At 43.7% G+C, this 19445-nt stretch overlaps 2 protein-coding genes across 5 annotated transcripts; both read left to right on the top strand.

Annotated features, from left to right (window-relative positions):
- Positions 1-1836: 1836 nt before the first annotated feature.
- LOC141471430 (fatty acyl-CoA hydrolase precursor, medium chain) lies at positions 1837-10383 on the top strand. Of its 2 annotated transcripts, XM_074157964.1 has the most exons (14): positions 1837-1970; positions 2736-2940; positions 3788-3932; positions 4379-4512; positions 4830-4983; positions 5199-5300; positions 6136-6240; positions 6372-6422; positions 6928-7068; positions 7153-7239; positions 8219-8366; positions 8571-8702; positions 9016-9088; positions 9505-10383. In XM_074157964.1, exons 1-14 carry the CDS (start codon positions 1898-1900, stop codon positions 9677-9679), a joined length of 1725 nt encoding a protein of 574 aa, XP_074014065.1. In that variant the 5' UTR covers positions 1837-1897; the 3' UTR covers positions 9680-10383. The 2 variants fall into 2 exon arrangements, with proteins under 2 accessions (XP_074014065.1, XP_074014066.1); XM_074157965.1 differs by lacking the exon at positions 6372-6422 and having other exon boundaries at positions 1886-1970.
- Positions 10384-13573: 3190 nt separating this feature from the next.
- PDCD2L (programmed cell death 2 like) lies at positions 13574-18855 on the top strand. 3 transcript variants are annotated; one of them, XM_074157966.1, is made up of 7 exons: positions 13585-13701; positions 13791-13954; positions 14040-14109; positions 15707-16110; positions 17150-17263; positions 18021-18169; positions 18701-18855. In XM_074157966.1, exons 1-7 carry the CDS (start codon positions 13585-13587, stop codon positions 18829-18831), a joined length of 1149 nt encoding a protein of 382 aa, XP_074014067.1. In that variant the 3' UTR covers positions 18832-18855. The 3 variants fall into 3 exon arrangements, with proteins under 3 accessions (XP_074014069.1, XP_074014068.1, XP_074014067.1); XM_074157967.1 differs by lacking the exon at positions 13791-13954 and having other exon boundaries at positions 13582-13701; XM_074157968.1 differs by lacking the exons at positions 13791-13954; positions 14040-14109 and having other exon boundaries at positions 13574-13701.
- Positions 18856-19445: the final 590 nt, after the last annotated feature.

A 19445-nucleotide genomic window follows, 5' to 3' on the forward strand; every position in this document is an offset into this window, starting at 1 on the left:
CTTACTGTAAGTAAGATCGGCAGAGTTTGCAGAAACTGGTTTGCACTGGTGATATTTTCAGAATGGCTGCTTCTCTGGGACTGCGGATGGGATGTGGGCTGAGACGTTCCGCACTTGAGAGAGAAAAAGTGCGCAGAACAAAGAAAGATTGAAGAGTAGGGCTTGGAAAATAGAACAGTAAATGAAAGGGGAAAATAAAGGGAAAGCAAACGGGAGAGAGTTTAGTAAAATCAGTGAAGATCAGGAGATAGAAAAATAAACTGTGTATGGAGATAAATGAAGTTCATTTCAGGAAAAGGAAAGAGCAGCAAGCAGAGTACACAGCACACAGAGTACGCAGCATTGGCTTTGTAGCCAAGGACCCCTCCCGCAGTTTGTGGGTCACCAGGGAGCCGAGGCAGGCATGCCCATCGGGGTGGAAGCCAAGTCACAAGCAGGGATTCTTGTAGTTCCATCTCGCACGGAAACAGTTTTCCCGTGCCAGGAACCGAAGCAGTCCAAGGTAAGCGGAGACGGGGAGAGAATTTGCAACAGCGTTGGAGCAGGCAAATGGGAGTGCAGCGTTTACTACTGCACAGTACTTCTGCCCCTGGCTTCTAGGAAACCTTTATCACACAGATAAAGGTAGGAGATAACTTATACTCAACTCCATCCCTTGTGCTCCAGGCACCTGTTTCCGTTCATTGCATAAAAAGTGCAGACTCATCCCAGACCAGTTTTATTGACACAAACAAAGTTTTGCTCCCTGGGCAGCCCAGTTTAAAGCTGACCTGGGTTTACCAACAAGGGCTGTAAATCACACCTGTGCAGATGCACTGTGGAAGGTCGGGAGTAAAGTACACAAGCACAGCCTCGGCACACAGGGCTACGAGGTGCGAAATGCATGTGCTGAACTAAGTAACGACTGTGGGTCTTTAGGGCCCACTTAGCTGAAAACAGGTGCAAGCAGTAAATAAATCTACAGAAAGGCTGTCTCAGAAAATTGAGAATTCTCATGAAATAAAATTGCAAAGCAGCCTTTCTGGGGCAAGAGCTACTGAGCCTTGCTAAAAAAACAAAACCAAACCAAAAAAAAAGCAGAGCCTAAAGCTTACATAGAACTAACACAACCTCTTAGTCAACGTGGGCAGAAAATCTCTTTTATTTCTCTTCAGCTCTCTCGTCCCTGTTTTTCTTACCATGCTCCAATGATAGATGTGAATTCACACAGAAGTCCATAAACCCTCCTGGTTTTTCAGAGGCACGAAATGTATAGTTACCGCCCAAATCCTTTACTATTGTTTTCACAATAGAAAAGCTGAGAAATGATCTCTTTAATGTTGCAAAACTCTTGTATTGTGTCCGATACCAAACAAACATTCCCGAGCACACAGGACTCCTCCTATTTTGTGAGAATAAAAATACCTCAACTTTTACTTCAGCAGAAGTACATTTTTTCAGTAGTATTGTTTTGGATTTTGCTCTTTGTGGCTATACTGTATGTTCCTTACATTGAGATATTAATACTAAAATGAAGTGAACAGATGTAACAAAATAAAAGTGTAGTTCCCTTCCCACTCTCTTCACTGTGTAGGGTGAGGAAATCCTGACTGCATTGTGAAAGGTGGTAGTGAGACAGCATTTGTTGCAATGGAAGACTGTTTTCTATGTGTTTTAAAGCACGTACTTGATGCCTGAGGTTTTGTGATTTTACGAAGAGCTCTGGGGACACTGGTGGGGCCACCCTGCAAGGCAGGAGGTCTCCTCCCCCCGAAGCAGGGACTTACAGGCAGGGAGGGCTTGGCTCACAGCCCAAGTATTACTTTTCCTAATCAGTGTTTGCCTTGCGCAAGAGTTATACTTAACTGAGTATATAAGGCAACGCGCTTAGGAGGTAAATATGTGACCGGCTTGCAAAATGGCAAGTGGAAAGGACGCGTCGCTGCTGTCCTTGATTCTCACCATTGGGGCTGCAGCGCTTGTCGCTACTGGTAAGGTTTAGGGGTGTTTATTGCCTTCTGTAAGGGGACAACAGAACACACGTGCAGCTTGCTTACCTGGGGAAACCCCGGCTCTATCGGAGGAGCTGGGCACCCAGCCTTGCTGCACAGAAATTAAGTCTGCATAGAAAATAGTTCTTAATTTCTTTTTGTGATCTGTTTTCAGTCATTTGTCTTATTTGCCTTCTTTGCGAAATCAAATTCCTGTCCCAAAGTCCTGTCTGCGGAGGCAGAGCAGTCCGCTCTTCCGCATTTGTAATTCGGTATTGGGAACTTTGACACTGATCTTAAAATTAATCTTACCTAAATGTTAGCGGTGTTTGTGTATGCCAGACTGTTTTCAGATCTCTTAGAAGCTTTTTCTTTTGGCTGTACATACTGTCAAGGGTCCGGAATATCTTTTGCTTATTCACAGATCTTTTCTTAAAAAGGAAATGGCTTTTCTTAATGAGAGCAGTCTACTGGACTTTTAACTAACAACCTGGATCAGAAAGGATTAAGATCTATATGCAATTACTGATGTGTGTGGATAGTAGGGCAATACATACCATATACCCAAGGGAGATTATATGTACAAAGCAATCAGATGAAGGCTGAAATATGTCAGCTATACTGATTAGCATTGTTGAAGCCTTATGTAGGAAAATGAATTGTTAAGCAAACAAAAGGTATATATTTAAGTAGCTAAAGCTCTTAGAATTCTGGCAAATACTTACAAATAGGCCAATTATGTGACTTTGTGCTCACATCCCCCAGGACAAAAAGCAGAGCAGCCAGAAGTGGTGACCAAATATGGGACAGTCCGAGGGTACCAATTCAAAGTAGACACAGCTGAGAGGAGCATAAATGTCTTTTTGGGACTTCCTTTTGCAAAGCCTCCAGTTGGGCCACTGAGGTTTTCTGAGCCCCAGCCACCTGAGCCATGGAAAGGTGTCAGAGATGCCACCTCCTACCCGCCAATGTAAGACAATGCAAAGCCATTAACCTTTTTAATAATTTTATATTATATGCAATTCCAGGACACTGATGTACAGGGGATCAAAAGCCACATGATAAATTCCTTGGTGCCATCTTGTTACCACCTGCAGCTGATAAAATGAATGCATTTCTACAGACATCCTTATAAACTGCTCTTTTTGCTAAAAACTCTTATCTAATGGGCATCAGTGATGAACTAATATGGACCAGCGCTTTGCCTATAATGTTCTGGTTTGGGAGCATTTGGCCATTACTTAGCAATGTTTATAAACTATGTAGCTTTGGAGCAAAACCAGAAAGAAGCCGAGGAAATGTTGGAATTAAATAGTAGAAGAAAAAAATGCTTAATAGGACACATAAGAAACACAGACCAAGTCTACTCTATATTGCAAATGTCTTACTCCGTTTGTGGTAATGCCCTTGTTTAGTGCCTTGAGCCTAATACCTACCATTACAATACAAAAAGCTCTTGGAGATGTAAAATAACTAATTTGTGTCTTCATTGAAGTAATTCGTAGCCATGTGTATTTGCAGGTATATTTCTGTAATATTTTGAAACATGCAAAATTATATCTGCATGTCTGTGTGCTGCTGTAGACTATGCCTCCTTTTTACGGATCTCCTTAATGCCAGCTCAAAGGAAGAAAATATATTAAAAGTAGAAAAAATATTTTATGTTTGTTTTCTGTTGCAAACAATCTGTTGCCAAGAAATGTACTAGAGATTGGTTTCTAGTTTGCACTTTATTGTGGAAGTACAAAAAAGCTACATTTCATAGCTTTGAGGTTTTAGTTATTTCTATTGCTTGGGTTTTTTTCTCATTTATTCAGGTGTCTACAGGATAAAGTGCAAGGACAGTTTTTTTCAGACATTATTACTAACAGAAAAGAAAAAGTTCTTCTCGACATGTCTGAAGATTGCTTATACCTCAATGTGTACACACCCGTTTCTACAGAAAAACAGGAGAAGCTGCCTGTAAGCAAAATCATTCTAAAACCTCTAGCAAAATTATTATACAGCAAACCTACAACCTGTACTGTCTGCAGACTTACAGGTGCAGTTTTATGATGATGATGAAGTTGCATGCTTTGCCCCAGTAAATACTTGCTGAGGTTCACAAGATACACAAAATCCTATTTTACAAATAAAATTTTATTGACATTTTAGCTAGGTAATGTTTGATATCCTCTATATAACCTGTGAAAAGTCACAGGGCGCTGGTCTAATGTAAGTATTTAATAAAATCAAAGCCATTTTGTAAGACTGGAGATTCATATTCGAAAGATTTCTAGCATTTGTGAAATGTAATCTGAAAGAGTCCAGAGGGAAACAGCACACAATGTTCTATTTTAGTTTACATTGAGTTTTTATCACTGGGGGCTCTTACCTGTGCTGGGTTGTTTCTGGTCGTGTCTTTGCAGGTCTTTGTATGGATCCATGGAGGTGGATTAGTTTTTGGAGCAGCTTCATCATACGACGGCTCAGCGTTAGCGGCTTTTGACAATGTGGTGGTTGTAACAATTCAGTACAGATTAGGTATTGTTGGGTATTTCAGGTAAGATATTTTGCCTCTGTTTTTGCTAAGTGACTTCCAAAATTATGTGTCCAAAGCCTTTGTGAGGAGACGTGCAGAATACTGCAAGGAAACTATGTGCAACAGTTGGGAACAATTTACAGGTCCCAAGTCAGTTTCCAAGTCTGTTCTTGCTGGATTGCTGCTCCAGTCTCAACGCTTTCTGAGCCGTTTATTTTCAGTTGGGTAGAGAAGGTCTGGGTAGAAAACGGCAGATGATTTCTTATGCCACAGACTGTATTTTTCTCTGTCTTTTTTCTTTCATGGAGCATTTAAACAAATCTATTGTTTCTCCACAGCACCGGTGATAAGCATGCCCGAGGGAACTGGGGGTATTTGGATCAAGTAGCAGCTCTTCAGTGGATTCAGGAAAATATCATACATTTTGGAGGAGATCCAGGATCCGTCACTATCGCTGGAGAATCTGCAGGAGGAATCAGCGTTTCTGCTCTTGTAAGTTCACAGTAATATAAAATTGTAATGACTTAGGGGAAAAAAAATACCCAAAACATCATACATGTTAATTTTTAATAATTGCCTGAAAAGTCAGTGAGAGAAAGTTGTTTTCAAAATGTTTGAAATGGTTATTCCCGAGACTGGAATTCCAAGCCAGTGGTCAGAACATAATGCTTGTCGTGCTTGAGATGCTTGTTCTTGCCTTTTTACAGGTCTTATCTCCCCTGGCGAAGGGCTTGTTCCATAAGGCCATTTCAGAGAGTGGAACTGCAATCAGGGTCTTGTTCACTGACCAGCCTGAGGAAGATGCACGAGTGGGTATTTTGTGATATTTAAAGTATCTTTCCAGGTAGTTTTTTCATATCTTAAACTGTTTATTCCAAAATGTAAAACCAGGTATTTTTCTCTTGTGAAACTACAACCACAGTCATTAGACACAGCATTTCTGTGTGCACATAACTCATGTTTAATTTTCATATACCCAAATATCCACATATGTCTGAGTGAAAGCAAAAGACAAAGGAAGAGAAGAGAAAAAGCAGGGAAGAACTGTGAAATGTAAAGGAGTGCTATAACGTATACTGCCTTCAAGAAAAGTTGAGCTGTAATTTTTTGCTGGAAAATGGCACCAGATGCTGAATACTCTTCTCTTCCCCTCCTGTTTTGATGCCCGTCATGTGCAAATAAACAAGACTTTATTCAATTTGTTCATAATTGAAAAGACGAGCTGACTTCAACCCTCTTTTTTTTTTTTTTTTTTTTTTTTTTTTTCTCCCAACTACAAGAAACAGCTTCCAGGAACCTAGATTTGATAATCTGGATATAAAAGAGGCAGCATTATGATGAGCGGTCTAACTCCTTCCTGTCATCCTCCTGCCTTCTCAGCCCAGTGTGTTTTTTACCAGAAGGGCTATCTTGGTCTATTTCTGGATCAAAATATTTTGGAGGTGTATATTTAGCCCTTGTGCTCAGCCCACAGTGTGAAGGGCTATGAGATTTTCCAGTTCTCTGCCTCTGCACTGGGACAGCTCTGGCTCTGGTGATCCCTGTGCAGAAGTTTAGACACCCCCCTGCTGCACTCGGGCTGGGTGGCACATAGAGCCTTCCATGGGAAGTGTGTGCAAAAGTGAGTGTTTTTATCCATTGCAGAGAATCGCTACTGCCTTTGGCTGCGAAAAATCCAGTTCAGCTGCAATGGTTGAATGCTTAAGAGGAAAAACGGAAGAAGAGATAATACAGGCAACACTAAAAATGGTAGGTGGAACTATACTGCTTGCATTGAATTGGCATTTCAAATTTTTTCGTAACAGAGTGTGCTATTTGTGTGTGGCAATATTAGGAGAACTTGAAGTGAATGTAACATCTGACTTTTTTGGTCTTTTCAGGATTTGACCACACTGCAGCTATGCTATAGCTCACCTGAAAACTGTGAACAGGTTACTGCCCTCTCATTCTGCATGGACTTTGAGCTACTTGTGTTTTGCTGTCATGCTCTACCAGGGGAAGGAAAAGATTATATGAAATGTCGCAGTTTCTCCCGGAGAATCAGAAAATTAATTAATATAATATATTATATCCTACTTAAAATTTCTTATCACAGTGCTGGCTTCCATGTTGCTGTGCAGTTTCAACACAGAAGATAGTTTTCCCACTACTCCTCCACACATCCATAATAGGACTGAACTAAGAGGACATGTAAATTGGACATCATCACCTCTGTTTCACAAGCATTACAAATATAATGCTAATCTCCACAGAATCTTCTGCCTGGTGCAGAAAATCTGTCTGAGCAAATTTAGAGATCAATAGCATCAATGCTATTACTTCCTGTATTTTCACTTGGCACTTCATTTTGTTTTGCTTTGGAACTGCAGTAAAAACCTGAAAATTTTTTCTAGAAGCAAAATTCATGTATTAATGAAGCTTTGCTTTCTTTTCCAGCCTTCCCTGTTCATCAGTGCATCTGCAGATGGTAAATTTTTTCCAAAGAGTCCCAGGCAATTACTATCTGAAAAAGTGATCAATGCAGTCCCATATATCATAGGAGTAAATAACTGTGAATTTGGATGGGTACTTCCTATGGTAAGAGACTCATAATGTTGCTATTTGGATATCATGTTGTTAATATAAGGCTTTCTAATAAATATGATTCACTGTATCGTGCAGGCAATGAAATTCCCTGCTTACGCAGATGGTCTGGATAAAGATGTTGCACGTCAAATTTTACAGAGCTCCTTAGCATTATCACTGAAGGTAAGAGACCATTTTCAGAATAACCCAGTGATGCTTCTTCACTGGTCTGGTTCTATGTTTGTACTCCTGGAGGGGTGTTTTCTAGAGGCAAACTTTGTCCTGTTGGACACCTTCCTAGCATGGGGCAGTAAAGGGCAGCAGACATGGTGGATTCCTACTAGCAATTGAAAATACACCCTAAATTTCTATCCCAAATGCCCCTCTTTTTAAGAAGGAGTTCTGTGGAAATCTTGGAGTGATTCAGGTACCTAAACATAGATCCCTGGTGACATTTTCGATACTCTAGGGTATCCAGGACATGCATGGTACCCGCAGGTATGACACAAGATCTGTAGAACATGCCGTCCCAAAGCAGTAGCTGGAGACTAGAAAGGATAACCTGAGGTGTTTAAAGTGGCACTGAGAGACCTATGTTTAGGCATCTTGAGGTTTTGCTTCCCTGTAATTTACAAACCTCTCAGCCTTCTGCTTCCTTTGTGCTCTCCTGAAACTACTAAATACAGAAAAATGCAGATTAATGAGTAAGAATTAAGAACTTTCTAAACATGGCCAGTGCTTGCAATGGATCATTCAGTGTCACAGAACTCGGAAAGGCAGAGCCCAGATTTGTTCTGAAAGGGCGTAAATTACAGCCATCTACAACAGTAAACGAATTTGATGAAGTCCAACAGGATTTCTTGTCTCTTAAGAGGGTTGTTTCCGCTGAAGTGAGAGCAGACTACAGTATCTATTTATCGCTGACTGATGTTTAGCTAAAGACGTTTGATCTTTAGATCTTGCAAACCTCTTTTCCCTGAGAACATTTATAACTCCCAATTCTGAGCCCTGAGCCACACTCTGGCACAGCTGAGGGTTTTCTCTGAAAGAAAGTAACGTTTGGGGCTTAGCCAGGGACACACAGATGGCATGCTCAATTAGCGCTGCTACTCTTTATAATACTCATCATCCTGATAAGAAGTATTTTTGTTGTTAATTTTAGGGTATTACTTCTGAAGTTGTTGACAGAGTATACAACGAATACATAGAGAATGCAGAAAACCGTGCTCAGGTGCGGGATGGCCTTCTTGATGCAATAGGAGACCCTTTGTTTGTGGTCTCGGCCATTGAAGTGGCTCGATACCATAGAGGTGAGTCTCTAACCCAGCATCTGCCAGAAGAAATGTGGAATTCCATCCTGGGTGTGTTTATGGACTGTTTGCATTGCACTTCATTAGCCAAAGAACTGATAGTGTTTTCATTTTATCAAAATACCTTGTAATGAAAGCTTATCATCTTTGGTGGCAGGTATTTTCAGCTCTTAAACTAACACTCTTCTGTGTGTTTTCTACCAGATGCTGGCAACCCAGTCTACCTTTATGAATTTCAGCATCGGCCAAGTTCAGCGGCTGGTGTTGTACCGGAGTTTGTAAAAGCAGATCATGGAGATGAGATTGCCTTTGTCTTTGGAAAGCCGTTCTTAGCCGGTGATGTATCCATGCTTAATAAAGTAGTCCTTTTAAAACATCATTATTGTTAGTTTTTATTTACTGAAGGGCTTTTAGAATAGACTTTCTCTTTTAGAAACATTGAAATAAACGTAAGCACTTTCTGTCTTTAGTAGTAGTTACTTCTCATGAAATCATTCATCTGCAGTTCTCTCCTGGGGCTCTGCTCAGGTAAAACTCCTGTCGCCCAGAGGAAAAAGCAGAACGGGTTACAGTCTGTTGGAATAAATATAGGGACTGCTTTTTCCATTATTTAGTCTTTAATGTTGCCATTTCATCTCTCACTTTGCAGGGCATGCTACAGAAGAGGAAAATGAACTTAGTAGAACCGTTATGAGATACTGGACCAACTTTGCTAGAAATGGGTGAGAATCATGATGCTAATCACAGCTCGAGTTTTGTCTGTGCTGCCTGAAACATAACAGAAAGTTACGTGGTGGTTCCTGCAGATTTGGCATAATTTAAGATAAATATTGAAGCAAATTATTCTTAGTGATTGCAAGATAAACCTTTTATATGAACCTGCAGACCAAAAAAGGAAAAAAATAATCCAAGAGCTATTACTCCATCTGCAATGGAGTTTTAGATACAAAAGTAACAGTAATTATTAAACATTTACTATTCCACTGATAAGCATTTTGATAAAAAACATCTAACTATTCAGATACTGGAATCACGTACTGTGAGCTGGTGTTAGTTTTCTGAGGTGCACTCAGCCTGAGCAGCCAGAGCACAATCAATAGGAAACTGGAAAACTAACTTTTCATTCTATTATTTCCAGAAATCCCAATGGAGAAGGCTTGGTCCATTGGCCTCAGTATGACCTGGAGGAAAGATACCTGGAAATAGACCTAATGCAAAAGGCAGCAAAGAAATTGAAAGAACAGAAAATGGAGTTTTGGACAGAGCTCACAAAACAAATGATGAATGAAAGGAGAGAACACACAGATTTATAAGAGTTGGGGAGGGTACAGTTTGTGTTTAAAACCCGAAGTAAAAAGTCAAGCAAAATGAGTTTGTCAGGATGCAGAGTTTAATGATCACCTTCTAATTCACTATTATGTATCTTGTCATGATCACAGTGAAAAGAGAGAATCAAGGGGGATTTGGAATGTTTATGGGACTAAAAATGGCTATTTAATGAAGCAAGCAGAAAAAGCCCCCAGTCTTTCAGGTTCAAAAAAGACCATCATATCTACTCAGTGGGTATCAAAACTGAGTAATGCTCCTGGGAGAAGGGGGAATGAGGGGGAAATTGGCAAAAATATTGAAATCTGTAAGAAATAATCTGTACAGAATATAAGTGTCAGAATATGTTATATGCATATTCCCCTCTTCTTTCAGAAGGGAATGGTCAGTTGCCATCCTTACAGCCTCTTTCCACTTCCTTTAATTGGAAATAGCTTATGGGGAGCAGAATATCCATCAAAATCCATCTGTGAGGTGGGCTTGACATCTGTCAAATGAGGACAGAGAAATCTCCACTTGTTTTCTTGTTTTGTAAACTGTTATAAATAAATGTTGCTTTTGACTTTTTTTTTTTATTTTGAACTTCCTTTTCTTTCACTTAACTAATATAGGCTAATTCCAAGAGGTTAAATCACAACCAAGAAGCCAGAAATGTGCCCAGTTTCTTTCTTCAGCCTCAAGGGTTTCGGAGGTGAATTTTCCAGCTTTCCGTGCGGGACCCAAGTCCCAAGGCTCTAGGGTTTCCACGGACTGTTCTGTGGTGTGATTATCTGCTCTCCAGCCCTTCCTGGCAAGGAATTTGCGATTTCCTGGCTGGAGGCGTCGCTGGCAGGACTTGGATTTGCTTTTACACACTGCTGGACCTCGAGCAGTGTGATCTGTACCGAGCCTCTGCCTGGCTTCCCCCTTTTCTGCAGTTTTGTCCGTAACTTGCAAAAAACCCACCAGTTGTTACCACGACTCGCAAAAAGCCATCATTAAGTACCAGTTTGACCATACTGCTACTACAAAGTAGCTTCTGAGTGTGTGGAAGAAGCGTTCTGTCAATCTCTCTACTTTAAAACCCCAAATATAAAGCTTTCAAACTTTCAAAACTCAAAAAGTTGAGAAAGGAATAATATTAGGGCCAAAACATACAGGTTACCTTTAGGTACCGGACTCCTACGTTATGCTCCAAACCGCATTTTATTTTATATCTGTAATATTAATGATCACCTCATAGGGATAACCAGTTCGGCTCAAGGTAAGAGTACATGTGCATTAAATACAAATGCACGTACTCTGCACCTGTATTTGAAGAGATTCTTAGCAGTATATTTAGTTGATAATTTTCAGCAAGAACTGCTGATGTTGCTCTGGTTTTCACATTCTGTCAATAGAACACTAAATCTTTTTTAAAAATGTTTTAATTATATGTAATTTCTATAATTGCCTCTCTAAGTTGGTGACCAAGTAGGTTTGTTGTGTGCCCTTCCCGCTTTTCCAGTCATTTCTCCTCTGCAAAGGGTTTGTTCCACTGGGCTGTCTCAGGGAGGAGGGGAGTTGGAGCCAGAGCTCTCATAACTGACTGTCCTGAAAAACAAGCTGAAGTAAGTCATTTAAAAATGTATATTGTTCCACATTTTACTACTTTAATGGTACTCAACATTATTATGCACCTTTTAATATTGTGGCTTTCCACATGTTGATGCTTCCCATGGAAAAGAGTCCCATCTGCACACCCATTTGTGACGCTGCTTTGTTCAAACCTGCAAATACTCACTATTTTGCATGAATTTATGTAACAGCTTTACTGATGTAACTCATTTATGTCACGGCTTTTACGAGAAGCACAACTCCTGTCTTTAGTTAGGAATTCTGCCGTATCCCTTAGCATTCCCAGCACGGTGTGGCTGACGACTGTTCCCTGTCACTCGGTTGCTGAAGAAAGCGCTGCCCAGGGAGGAGGAAGCGGCACAGTTAATGTAAGAAAATTGTCTGTCTTTTGTCACGCTGATTGCAGAGAATTGCAATTGCTCTGGGTGTGAGGAACCTGATTCACTGCAGTGGTTCAGTGCTCAAAGGAAAAAATAGCAAGAGGGAGGGTAAGCATAACTCCAAAAAACGGTAGCTAGCGCTCTGCTTTGTTTTCCAAGACAGAATAAATCCCTCCCTGAGACTAAGATGACGTGAAGCAAACCTCTGTGACACTTGCTTGGCTTCAGCAAGACTTCACGACAGTGCACTTGAACACCTGACGAATCTCAACAGGAACATTCCCTACCACCCCTTTCAGGGTAGAAGCGCACTCATCACAGGAATGTAAACAATTAACGCCTTTTATTTTTTCCCCCTGGGAAGGGCTATGAACCATGCAGGCTCACAAATACCAGACAGGAGAGCTAAAGTGGCAAAAATGCCACTGGCCAGCTTTGCACGGTCCTTCATGTCACCTTTGTCACCAGCAAGGTGCTTCCAGCAGCTGGCTGGTCTTTTAATTAAAGAGGGAAGGGCTGCCTTCTGGAGCGAGTCACACAGCATTTATCAAACCTTTCTAGGAAACGCAGTCATTGAGAAACCTCTCCCTTTAGCCGAACCGAGCTTTTGTTAGAAGCCGTTCCACCCGCTGCCATAACCAGTTTTTCCCTCCCGCGGCGCTGGCTTGGCAGTCCCTTTGCAATCTTACCCCGTGAACCCCCTCAACCCTGCTACTCACCCAGCCCCAAGAAGCTGCAGTCAGGAAATGGTTAACGAGTCGCCCTCTGTCGTGGGCATCCAGGGTTAAATTCTTGTGCGGAACTAAAATTGTGTAAGGGAAACTCAGGACAAGGCCTGAAGCTTAGTCACCTTTGGCATTACACATCATCACTAAAAATAGGTCATTTGGGTGATTTCTTCAGGTCAACACTAAGAAAGCTGAAAAAAACAGTATGTAAAATAACGAAGGTGTAATCACAGCCAGATTATTCAAATTCTGTTCTCCTTAAGCATAGGGAGAGCAGCAGGCATTGCTGACTGGGAGAATGGGGCAGATATCCATGAAATCCCCCCTTCAGCTCCTACAAACCTCTCCCTGCCAAGCAGAGCTGCAACATGTAACACCGAAGCACCAGCTTCCAGTGTTAATTACTCGTAGCTGATGGAGGGTGTAGCCAGGGGGGTGGTCGGTCTCTTCTCCCAAGGAACAGGCGATGGGACAAGGGAATCAGCCTCACGTTGCCCCACGGGAGGTTTAGGATGGATATTGGGGAAAATTTCTTCACGGAAAGGGTTGTGAAGCCTTGGCAGAGGCTGCCCAGGGCAGTGGTGGAGTCACCATCCCTGGAGGGATTTAAAAGCCCGGCAGACGTGGTGCTGAGGGACATGGGTCCGGGGGGGTTTGGGCAGTGCTGGGTTGATGGTTGGACTCCATGATCTGAAAGGTCTTTTCCAACCTAAACGATTCCATGATTCTGTGACTCTAAGTAACGCTGAAGCACCAGCTCCGACTTCTGGTCACTTGGTTTATCTGTCTATTAAGACAATCCCGTGCACTTTCACGAATTTCAGCATCATCCCAGTCCAACTAAACGCCCAACCCCAAACTGTGTGACCCCTCTGTCACCGCACAGGATGGTTTCCGTGAGGGAATCACAGAATGGTTTGGGTTGGAAGGGACCTTAAAGATCATCCAGTTCCAACCCCCTGCCCTGGGCAGGGACACCTCCCACCAGACCAGGTTGCTCCAAGCCCCATCCAGCCTGGCCTTGAAAGCCCTTCCCGGCCGGAATCCGGGCTCGCGAAATGATTCTTTCACGATTATTTATGGCCCTTGAGCAGAGTTAGGGACGCGATTCCTGCGGCGTTCGGGGCTGCGGCGCCGTGTGTCCTCCGGCGGCCGCCGTAGCGCGGGGGGCGGGGCGGGGGCGGTGCCATGATGGCGGCCGGGCCGCCCGTGCTGCTGGGGCTGCGCGATGCCGCCATGTGGGGGCCGTGCCGGGGGGCCGGGCAGGCCCCCGCCTGGGCCACCAGCAAGCTGGGGGGCTCCCCGGTAGGGACGGGGAAGGGGGGGGGGGCGGCGGTGTAGGGTCCGCGCCCGGCCCCGGGGCGCTCCCCTGAGCGGCGGTGTCGGTGTTTCAGGACTGGGCCCCCTCGGTGCGGGCGGCCGCGCCGCGCTGCGGGGCCTGCGGGGGGGCGCTGGCCCAGCTGGTGCAGGTGTATTGCCCGCGGGAGGGCTCCCCCTTCCACCGCCTGGCCAACGTCTTCGCCTGCGGCCGGGAGGGCTGCCGGGGGGCGCCCCGCAGGTGAGGGCCCGGTCCCCCGCCCCCGCCGCCGCCCCCCGGCCCGGTGCCGTGCCTGACTCTGCTCTCTTTGCACGGCGCCCCCAAGCTGGAAGGTGCTGCGCTCCCAGTGTTTGCCGGCGGAGGAAAAGAGACCCCGGGATTCCAGCCTGAAACAGGTCCCGCCGTCCGCCGGGGGGGCGGCCGGGAGGGGGTTGGCTGTGCGCGGAGCGGGGTGGGGAGGGGGTGACAGCGCGGTGGGCTCCGGCTGTTGCGGGGCTCTCAAGGGCTGTTGTGCGCCTCACCCCGGCAGCGATGGGCTGGGGGGCACGGGGGGCTGGGAGGGGACGCGGCCGGGACAGCTGACCCCAGGTGGGCACGGGGATATTCCCTGCCGTGGGACGTCACGGTCAATATATAGAGCGGGGGAAGAAGAAGGAAGGGGGGAGGGACACTGGGAGCGATGGCATTGATCTTCCCGAGTCACCCAGACGGGTGATGGAGCCCGGCTTCCCTGGGGGTGCTGGGCCCCCGCCTGCCCACGGGGAGCAGGGAGTTAATTCCTCGCTTTGCTTTGCTCGTGCATGGCTTTTGCTCTACCCATTAGACCCTCTTTATCTCAACCCACGAGTTTTTTCTCACTTTTACTCTTCCGATTCCCTCCCCCGTCCCAAAGGGGGGGGTGAGCGAGCGGCTGCGTGGCCCTGGCTGCCGGCTGGGGTTAAGCCTCAACACGAGGGCTGTGTCCTTTGTTTCACTGTGCTGTGTGGAGAGGGTTTGGAAATAAAAATGCAGTCCAGTTGGATGAGTTTCGCACCTTTTATGTGCTTGTGTAAGTAACCCTGACCTTCCTCGAGAAGCTGTGCTGTGTGCTAGTTCCGAGTCACGTATGTGGTTATGAGGAGAAGTCGTGGTCGTGGAATTGTTGAGTCCGTGAGTACTACACGTCGTTTACTCGAAGATTAACTTGTTTTAAAGTGGAGATTGTGGTCGAACCGTGAGGTCAGAATTGATATTTAATTACTTGAGCTACCTAAAGGTTATTTTTCAGCTTTAAAGGATGGTGCCGTACTGTTTAGGTTGGGATCTTTAAGGTGTTTTCTTTCTTTTCTAATCTAAATAGATTTTTGAAATTTTATCATCAGTTTTAATTAATCTGACTCAGTTATTGTTAATGTACTTCTGGTATTTTTGCTTGTGAAGCAAAACTGCGTGTTGGTTTCAGAAGATTGAGAGAGGGGGACGGCGCTCAGAGTAGCGGTGACAGGCAGAAGGTGTTCCTTCAGCCCTGCACTTGCAATGGGGAATTTTAGTCTGTGGTAAATGGTCTTATACCCTTATAAAATGATGGCGTTATCGTCGTTGTTGTTGCTGTTATGATTATTATTATTTCTCCTCCTCATTCTGCCCTTTGAGCTTGGTCGTGGTGCAGTAACTGTGCTTCAGATACACGTCCCCAAACTGCTGGCAGTGGTGGTGCCAGCAGCCGAGGCACGGCAATGCGATGTACGGAGGCCCTTCAAAAAACCAGTGAATTCTTGCTCTGTTTCTCCAGCGTGAGGTGTTTTTTTGCTGTAGCCGCGCTGTTGTGAAGAATAAACGTGGGTGTGCTGGTAACTGCCGCTGTGTAGAAAATGGGTGAAATAACATGAAGTGTTAGGTCAAGGGTTCAGTTTTCTTACCTGTTACGGGACGGTATTTGAAGTGCGTGAGGGTGGATGATCTTGATGATGTTCTTTTTCCTTTGTTGTGTTTTTCTTTTTTTGTTCTTCTCAGAAACAAGACCCGACCTTTGCTGCGAAGGACTGGTGTGAGGAAGCGGATGACTGGGGAGTCTGTGATGGAGCAGAATCTCCTGCCTGTGCCTCCCTTCAGCTGCTCGGCCTCAGTGAAGCAGTGAGCAGCTCCTTCTCCGGAGACGTGGAGTGCACGTCCCAGTTCCAGCAGCTTCGCTTGTCCGAGGCCACGGACGGGACAGGTTCCCTGAATACGCATCCTCTCCTCAGCGAGGGAACGGGAATGGCCACGTCTGGTTCAGATCCCGTGTTTCAGCCCTTCTACATTAGCGTTGTGGATGAGGAAGACTACGCTGGTCACCCTGACACAGAGCACGCGGATGAGCTGCTGAGGGAGTATCAGCAGAGAGAGGGGGTTGATCTGGAGCAGTTGATGTCAGAAAGGTGAGAACGGGTCTGGATTTCATGCTGGAACTGAAGGGATCAGGTAGTTTCCTGAATGCTGACTGGTAACCTAAGTCTGACTCACTAAATCTGAGTGCTTTTTGTTCCTAACTGGGTCCTTCAGGAATCGTTGGTGTGTAGTTACTTTGCTGGGAGAACACAACGATGCACCCAGTTCTGTCAAATTTGGAGTTATTCAGAGAGACATCTATTTCTGAGTGACTGAGCAGCTGGAAAGTCCTTGGGCTCCACACAGAGCGGTGGAACGTCAGCCTCTGAAACCAAACCAGTGTGGTTTAAACACCACCTTGTGCTAAAAGGCATGAATTTTTATTGTAGCACTTGCCTTCTGTTGTTTGGTGGTTTTCTTTACAAGGCTAGAGCTTTCCTTATATTCCAGTTGCATTTTTAAGAGTTTAATTACTTAGTGATTTTGACTAGAGCCTGGGATGATGGTAAGACTCCCAAACATTTTGTAAAGGCTGTCTGAAAAACAATATTTGAATGTAGATACTGAAAATATACTGAATATACATATAATACTGAAAAGTATTAACCTTGGGTGATCAGAGTGGGCACTTAGATCCAGACCATTTCTTTTTTGATTATATTAACATGTACAGTGACTTTTCCTGAATGGTGGACAGCATTGAATTTTTTTATAACTAAAGCTACTCTCAATTGCCGAATCTACATGGAACGCTTTAATTTAAAAACTAGAAAAACTCCCGAGAAGTTACTAAAGGAATGATTTTTTTATTTTTTTTAAAGAGTAAGCAGGTGTCTGGTGGATTTGAATCTCATGCGGTAGTTTAAAACACTGTTAGTAATTTTAAGCCACCAGAAACTGAAGAACTAGAAGCAAAAAGTTCACTTGCAACCTCAAGCAGGAATTGCCTCTTAATTTAAAACGTACAGGGTTTTTTTTTTCACTGTATTTAGTATAATTTAATGTGAATGTATAGTAACTTATTTAAAGCATGTATATCATACTGAAAACCTTAGTGGAAATTTTGTTTCTTTTCTTGTTTTCTTATAGTTTTGCAGGTGAATGTGGTCATGAAAAATATGAGAAGAGTGAAGTCAAAAGCGGGGACCACACGTTCCATAAATTTATGAAAAGAATATCTGTGTGTCCTGAGCAGATTCTGAGGTGTGTTGATCGTCTGGTTGGAACAGGGAGGAACAGAGCGTTGGCATGGATTGTTGGTACCTCAAAATAGGCTGTTTCATTGGAAATAGATACGTGGCTTTGTTTCTTAATAAAAAATAAAAATTGCTAAGAGGGCTGTTGCTGAGCCTGTGTGGGCAGACTTCAGTCCCTGAAATGTTGTCACCTTTTTGTCATTGCTTATGTCTCAGTAAGCACAAATAAGAAACATTAGAAACTTTCATGAATTGTCTAACAAAGATTATACAGAAAATGTGCTCGTGCAGAGTGCAAGCAACGTTTTCAGACAACTTTTTTTCAGCAGGTCTATCACTTTGCAGCATTATGCTCTTTGAATTTTCCATTCTTCTAAAACATCAGCTCTGATGCTGAGTGCCTTTAACTGCCACTGCTTGGGGTTCTGTTTTTCAGGAAATTGTAGTTTTCTTGATGAAATGAGTCGGGTGCAGCATATTTTGGAGGTGTCAGCTCAAAGTGTTTGTCTCCTTTAAATCCAGCGCTTTCCTTAAGACTTTCCAAGTGTTGACCCTCCAAGTGTTTACCCCTCCCTGTCTTTATTCTTTGTTTAATGACTCTTCTGAAGCTTAGGCAGCGATTTTGGCTCATAACAATGTTTTTTACTTCAAGCAAGTTCAGAGGCTTCAGAGAATCCTGAACACTGTTGCCTGTGTGTAATTTTTGCTATGAAATTTCAATAAAAATAATAATAATGGTAATTACTTTTCCTTTCTTCTCTTAGATACTCATGGGGCGGCCAGCCTTTATTCATCACCTCTCCTCCAGCCGACATCGACAAAGGCGTTCCAGCCTGTGCTCACTGTGGAAGCAGCAGAATATTTGAGTTTCAGCTCATGCCGGCGCTGGTCAGCCTGCTCCGGAGTGACTCAGGTGATGGCCTTTGGCTGCGTGAAAGCCAGGAACAGTCACCTCCTTGGTAAAGTTAGGGAGTTTGGATTGTTTCTTGCTCCCCACAGGCACTGACGTGGTTAAACTACAGTGAGTGGTTTCTATAGAATCTGCTCTGTTTCCCTTATAGATTTCACTGAGCAAAATACATAACTCAGCTTTACGGAGACTCTACGATCGCAACTTCATTTGCTCTCTAGCCAGCTTGGGAGTAATTTGTCTTTACTGCCTCTTAAATGAGGCCTTGGATAACAACGAAGATTGTCAGATGAGATTGCAGACGCTTACGAAGCTCTTTGAAAATTCTGAGCCAGCTTGCTTTAAAGTCTTTAAAATTAGAAAATGCTACATAGGATTTGAGAAAGCATAGAAAATGCTACAAGTACAGAGGAGACCAAATATGAAAAACATTTTCTGAATGGGCCAAGATTGAAATATAGCAATAAGCAATAGCCCCCGATTATCTCACTTTTCATGCCTTCACGTGACAGACCTTTATTGTTTTGGTTTTAGACCTGTCGGTGGAGTTTGGAACTGCTGTGGTTTACACCTGTGAGAGAAGCTGCTGGCCAGCAAATCACCAAACCCCGCTTGAAGAATTTGTTTTTGTACAAGAAGACCCAGATCAGAGATTATTTAAATAAATTGGATTTCTCTGCACAGATGGAAAGTCTGTTGTGTTTGGTTTTTTCTTTTACTACAGGTGAAAGTGTGTAATTATGAGACAGAATTTGCCTCAGATGTGGTGAAAAATGAAATTCCTGTGATGACGTGGTGCTTATTTACAAGAATAACTGCTTGAAGTGTATATTAGTGACAGAAAACTTGCAGAATTCAGTTACACGTGGAAAATTAATTGTAGAGAGAGATTCTCTCGTGATTTGAGTTACGCTTAACGGAGAAAGGGGGGAGGTTTTTGTGGGAGCTTTTGTTCTCGGAGCGATGGGGCAGGTACTGCAGCCTGGTGCTCGCAGGCTCATTAATTGGGCTGCTTTAGTTAAAACTGCCTGAATTCTTCTGGGGAGGTCCCTGGTGGTTTAGGCTAAATTTGCAGTATTTTAATTGACTTAATAGAGGAATAGTTTAAGTAAGTGTCCTTAAAGCTTTTTGGAGAGGTTTAATGCTGCAGCACAAATTACTGCATTAAAAGTTTGGGTTTAGAAAGAAGGCGGGGGGGCCCTAAAATGATGGAATGTGTTTGCAAAACAACTTTTCTTAAGGAAGAATTGTAGCGTGTAGAGGGGAGGGTCGGTTACTT

This window comes from Numenius arquata, chromosome 13 (assembly GCF_964106895.1).
Source record: "Numenius arquata chromosome 13, bNumArq3.hap1.1, whole genome shotgun sequence".
Taxonomy (NCBI): domain Eukaryota; kingdom Metazoa; phylum Chordata; class Aves; order Charadriiformes; family Scolopacidae; genus Numenius; species Numenius arquata.

Bases quoted from the DNA above. Each gene is read 5' to 3' on its own strand.
- PDCD2L (XM_074157966.1), top strand. From the start codon at position 13,585: ATGATGGCGGCCGGGCCGCCCGTGCTGCTGGGGCTGCGCGATGCCGCC. The intron at 14,110-15,706 runs GTCCCGCCGTCC...TGTTCTTCTCAG, and splicing joins GGGATTCCAGCCTGAAACAG to AAACAAGACCCGACCTTTGC. The intron at 17,264-18,020 runs GTGTGTTGATCG...TTCTTCTCTTAG, and splicing joins TGTCCTGAGCAGATTCTGAG to ATACTCATGGGGCGGCCAGC.
- LOC141471430 (XM_074157964.1), top strand. From the start codon at position 1,898: ATGGCAAGTGGAAAGGACGCGTCGCTGCTGTCCTTGATTCTCACCATT. The intron at 5,301-6,135 runs GTGGGTATTTTG...TATCCATTGCAG, and splicing joins AGCCTGAGGAAGATGCACGA to AGAATCGCTACTGCCTTTGG. The intron at 7,069-7,152 runs GTAAGAGACTCA...TGTATCGTGCAG, and splicing joins TTGGATGGGTACTTCCTATG to GCAATGAAATTCCCTGCTTA.